The following is a 5,843-nucleotide window of genomic DNA, read 5'->3' on the forward strand; positions in this document are numbered from 1 at the left end:
ACCATGTAAAATTTGTTAAAGTGAAATCATTTTTTATTAGAAATTTCTCTATCTCTATAACTTGAACTTGAGACTTCTAATTAAGAATGAAAGAATTTTATGCGGACCAACATAACGATTGTTAATAGTAACTCTTTTTTCCGATAAGAATAATGTGTCAAACATGAAAGTTGGTCTTTAGTGGTTTGGTTGGTCTAAATTCTTCTGCTCACTATGACTTTGCTCCATTAACTAATCACAGCATACTCATACTTACCGTAAGTCGAAGCCAGCTAATTATCCCTTAAGACATCGACCTCACACCAACCTCTACTTTTCTTCTTAATTACCATACTTACTGTAGCTGCACCCCCCTACTCTTCCACCGCCCAATATATATTCACAAATTTCTCACACTCTTCTACTCAATAGCTTTATTTTTTTCTCATTTTCATTCACTATCTCTCTATTCACAAAACATCTATTATCTCCCGTCCAAATCTCAGGCAACTGCATTATCTTTCTTGAAAACTAAATTCATAAAAATGGGCTATGGCCGGCTAGGAAAACCCGACCCTGGAGAAATCTCCGGCAGAGACATGATTCCTAATGATATTCCAACTCCCAAATCCCGCAGTTCTAAGCTTAAATTCCTCATCATTTTTGCCACTGTTCTCTTAATTGCCTCTGTTATTTCAGTAGCTGTTTTGGTCGGTGTTCGGAAAAATTCCGGAAACAGAATCGATAAACCAAGTCAAGCAATGGCGCGTACCTGTAGTCGCACTCTCTACCCATCTCTTTGTCTCAATTCGTTAATTAATTACCCTGGAGCTAAATCTGCTTCAGACAGTGACCTCGTTCACATTTCTGTCAATTTAACACTCCAGCGCTTTGGTAAAGCACTTTATATATCTTCTGACATTAACAACCTTGAAATGAACACTCACATAAGATCAGCGTACGATGATTGTCTCGAACTGTTGGAGGAATCAGTGGACCTTTTGTCTCATTCTTTGAACTCTGTTTTCCCCGGCGACGACGGCGGTAATTCTCCGGCGGGGTCCACACAGGACGTGATGACGTGGCTGAGCGCAGCTCTCACGAACCAGGAGACGTGTACGGACGGTTTCGCTGACGTTACCGGAAACGTGAAGGATCAGATGAGTGAGAACCTTAAGGACTTGTCGGAATTGGTGAGTAATGCTCTCGCCATTTACGCCGCCGCAAATGGCGACGATGATTTCTCCGGGATCCCGATACAGAATCGTCGGCGCAGATTAATGAATTTGGAAAAACATCATGATGATTTTCCTAAATGGTTGTCGAGGAGAGACAGAAAATTGTTAAACAAATCAGTGTCGGCGATTCAAGCCGACATAATTGTGGCAAAAGACGGTAGCGGGACGGTGAAGACGATAGCCGAGGCGATAAAGAAGGTGCCGGAAAAGAGTAGTCGTCGGACCATAATTTACGTCAAGGCGGGAAGGTAAAATTCAGTCTATTTTTCGTAAAATTAGTTGGAAAAGTGAAAAAAAACTTTTTGATTCACTTTTTAGTAACGTATCTGATTCCTTTTCAATCTCTTTGTTTTTCACCTACGTGGCAACTCACAGTAACTTAGAGGAGTAGCGTTTTCTTCATTTCTTTGTCGTAGTCATTAAGCAATTTGACTTCATATTTTTAATCATTTTGGCATTTCTTATTTTGTAGTAAAACTTTCAACGCTCACGTGAACTTTTATTCATATTTTGATTTGATTTGATACTCAGCATAGTCGTCTTTTACCTAACTATTACTGCCTAAATTCTAGAAAGAATAACGGAATTCCAACTATAAGGTTGAACCGTATAGTTTTCAATGTTAAATCAGATATTAATTCCTTAATTTTTGATTAAATAAAGTTTATGTATTCAAAAATTGCTTTAATTTATATTTGACAGGTATGAAGAGAATATGTTGAAGGTAGGGAGGAAGAAAATGAACGTGATGTTTATAGGGGACGGGAAGGGGAAGACAGTGATTACAGGAGGCAAAAGTGTAGCCCAGAACATTACAACATTCCATACAGCTTCTTTTGGTAAAATTCTCCACCCCCTAAAATCTTATTTATTATTATTGGCTCCACTTTTTTATTTTTGTGTATCACGGAAATTAAATTGGGAAATATGGTAGGTATGGGGCGATACTGGGCTATGCAGAGCATGTGGTAGAAAACAACACGTGGGATGTCATTGAATTCTTTTAACTAATTCTTAATTAAAAATCTCCTAGCTTAGCCTAGCCCCCTTGCTGGGACTTTTTCGGTCTTTATTATTTATCACTTAATTATGATAAATAAGTAGTTCTTTCCTTGTCGCGTCTTTTATTTTTGTACGATTACGCATTTCACGAAAAAGAAGAAGATACTAACATATAATTTAATTTTGTAAAGGCATACTCAGATGTATAGCAATTGGAGTTCGTCAGAGTAGTGATTTATGGCAAGAAGAATTTTCTTATCCTTTTATTCATTGCAAGATTGATTGGGTTTCTTCTGCCAGTATTAGGGATAGCGATATGACCTAAATAATTAGGTGGCCACAATTTAAAGAGGGGGGGTGGGGGGAGGGGGGTTAGGTGGAGTCATGACTCATTGGCTATGTCATTTTATTCTCTAAAATCACCTTTGTGTTTAACTTGGTTATTTTGTCACTTTTAACATTAGAATACTATGCTTTTACCGCTGACAATGTTATATCGTCATTATATATGTTGGTTAAGGCCTTATTTGTTTGCACTTACTGGAGATCTGAATCTTGATCATTCAGATCTCAAACATTAAGTGCGTTTGTTTTTAAAGTCTGAATCTTAATTATCCAGATCTTAATCGTTAAGTGTGTTTGTTTGTTTTTTTTTACTTCACAACCACTTAATGGGTCTGAATAGATCTGTATCATTAAGATGTATAACAGAGACTTAATTTCATTAAGATGCTATTATCCATATTCTGTCGTCGCCACCTACCATTATCAACTACCACTATGCCACCGACCACCACCATACTCAACCACCACCACCATCATCCTCAATTATAGCCGCCACCATTATCGACTACCACCACCCTCCATCCCCACGTCTCCCATCACCATCATTCTCAACAACAACCAACACTCATCCACCTCAAATACCACAACTAACCATCCCATCACCATGAACAACCATAGCTGGCACCGCTCATCATTATAAACTATCACCACCGACCACCATCTTCTTCAATCACAACTACCACCACCACCACCCACCATTATTAATTATCACCACCCACCACCACCATTCTCAATCATAATAGCTACCATAATAGCTACCACTACCAATCACCACTAGCTACTATCCTAAACTACCACCATCAACCAAATCTACCACCAACCACCGTTTCTAGTCGGCATTCACAAGCACTATTGTTAGCCATAACCACCAGCAACTATCTTATTTTAAAAAGCTATATATTTTATTGATGGAATATTAGATTAATTAGTATTTTATTTGAATTTTATGTTTATTAATTTTCAAATAAACGTAAATTTTATACATTCAGATGTTAAAAATCAAGCAGTCTTAATCGTTTTGTATTCAGATCTTAATAGACATATTAACATTGAGATGTGCATTCAGATTCAGATGTCTTAATCTTGATACATATCTTGATATTGAGACGTGCATTCAGATTCAGACGTCTTAATCTTAAAAAAAAAAAAAAAAAAAATGAGGCCTAAATCTCCTTATTCTCTGACGATCTTTTGGAGGATTCGACATAGGTACACTAGTTTTTTAGAGGATCCCAGCAATATAGGTCTTATTATACAACAATTTATTTCAAAGAAGTTAATTGAATTTATTAATGAACAGCGGCAACTGGAGCTGGTTTTGTTGCAAGGGATATGACATTTGAGAACTATGCTGGACCAAGCAAGCATCAAGCAGTAGCCCTTCGTATCGGAGGTGATCATGCCGTGGTCTTTCGCTGCAATATTATTGGATACCAAGACACCCTCTACGTGCACTCACAGCGCCAATTCTATCGCGAGTGTGATATCTATGGGACGGTGGATTTCATCTTTGGCAATGCAGCAGTGGTCCTCCAAAACTGCAACATCTATGCTCGAAAGCCCATGGCCAATCAAAAGAACACCATCACTGCCCAAAACAGGAAAGACCCTAATCAAAACACTGGCATTTCAATCCATGCTTGCAAAATCCTAGCAACACCTGACCTCGAGGCGTCCAAAGGAAGCTTCCCTACATATCTAGGTCGACCATGGAAGATGTACTCGCGAACAGTCTACATGTTATCTAACATGGGCGATCATATACACCCGAGTGGTTGGCTTGAGTGGAATGGTGATTTTGCGCTGGACACATTGTATTATGGCGAGTACATGAACTTTGGGCCAGGAGCAGCCGTTGGGAAACGGGTTACTTGGCCGGGATATCGGGTCATCAAGTCCGTGGAAGAGGCCAGTAAGTTCACTGTAGCAAAGTTCATTTATGGATCATCTTGGTTGCCTTCAACAGGGGTGGCCTATTTGGCAGGGCTGAATACTTAAGGAAGGTAAACCAAACCTACTCCAGAATGGATATTTATGGTTTTTGCAGTGGTATATAAATAAGTATACATATCTGAATAGTATTTAATTTCAAATTCTAATAATTAAGCCGTTAAATTGCAATTTGCTCCATTGCTAAATTGACTAAAGAGCAAACATCCTAGAGTTTACGTCTTTCATTGAATGATAAGTGTTGTAATTTATTTTTGTTGTAATTAGAACATACTATCAAAAAGCTATTGGTTCAATTGAAAAAGTGACAGTTTTACATTCGGACACGACTAAGATTCGATTATTTGAGTTTTAAATTGATGGTTAATTTTGTGGATGTGCCTCTACATTCTTTTCCCCTTAAATAAATGTATGGCTTTCATTAGATGCCCTACGTTGGTGGCTTTAAACTGTTAAAATGCATAAATGCAAGAGGAATTTTCATAAACCACTATTGTTAAGTGGTTATTAACTTTCTATCGCTATCATATACATAATTACTTTCTATAGCTACTATCAGTTGTTACGATGGTGTATTCGCTGTATTCGCGCTGCTGTATTCATGAATACAGCAGCAAAAAGCGCCTAAAAATCAGGGTAGTCCAACTGTACGCGCATGTATTCACATGTATTCGCGCCATGTATTCTTGAATACAGTAGCAAAAAGCGCCTAAAATCAAGGTAGTCCAGCTGTACGCGCATGTATTCACATGTATTTGCGCTGTTGTATTCATGAATACAGCAGTAAAAAGCGCCTAAAATTAGAGAATGTCCAGCTGTACGCGCATGTAAGGGCCTAAAATCAGGGCAGTCCAGCTTTCGTGCATGTATTCACATGTATCCGCGTTGCTGTATTCATGAATACAGCAGTAAAAAGTGCCTAAAATCAGAGCAGTCCAGCTGTATGCGCATGTATTCACATGTATTCGCGCCATATATTCATAAATAAAGTAATGGAAATCACCTTAAAAATAGGTATGTCGAGTTGTCTAAGAGGGATAAAAAATATAAATATCGTATTTCATGTCTTGTTTCATGCCTCAATGGTAGTATATATCATAAATACTTATTTTGCTATAAAATATAAAAGATAGCTATAGAAAATAATTTTTTAAAATGATTTTTAATTTATAATAAATAGAATGTATACCTTTGCTATAGGAGGTAAAATTTCCTAAATGCAATAGGACTTGTGCAGGAGTCGGTAAAGATGCTTAGTAAAAATGTCTTTCTTGTAAGATGATTATAGAATTTTGATCAATTCTATTCCTCCCCCCCCCCCCCCCCCCC

General features: G+C 37.8%; 1 protein-coding gene across 1 annotated transcript; it reads left to right on the forward strand.

Moving 5' to 3' along the window:
- LOC109225758 (probable pectinesterase/pectinesterase inhibitor 61) lies at positions 380-4,838 on the forward strand. Its single transcript, XM_019390534.1, has 3 exons — positions 380-1,465; positions 1,920-2,056; positions 3,865-4,838. The coding sequence occupies exons 1-3, from the start codon at positions 525-527 to the stop codon at positions 4,560-4,562; spliced, it is 1,776 nt and encodes a 591-aa protein (XP_019246079.1). The 5' UTR covers positions 380-524; the 3' UTR covers positions 4,563-4,838.

The sequence above is a fragment of the Nicotiana attenuata genome, chromosome 1 (genome assembly GCF_001879085.1).
Source record: "Nicotiana attenuata strain UT chromosome 1, NIATTr2, whole genome shotgun sequence".
Classification (NCBI taxonomy): domain Eukaryota; kingdom Viridiplantae; phylum Streptophyta; class Magnoliopsida; order Solanales; family Solanaceae; genus Nicotiana; species Nicotiana attenuata.

Excerpts from the sequence above, each read along its gene's own strand:
- LOC109225758 (XM_019390534.1), top strand. The coding sequence starts at position 525 with ATGGGCTATGGCCGGCTAGGAAAACCCGACCCTGGAGAAATCTCCGGC. Across the intron at positions 1,466-1,919 it reads ATTTACGTCAAGGCGGGAAG|GTATGAAGAGAATATGTTGA; the intron begins GTAAAATTCAGT and ends TATATTTGACAG. Across the intron at positions 2,057-3,864 it reads ATTCCATACAGCTTCTTTTG|CGGCAACTGGAGCTGGTTTT; the intron begins GTAAAATTCTCC and ends ATTAATGAACAG.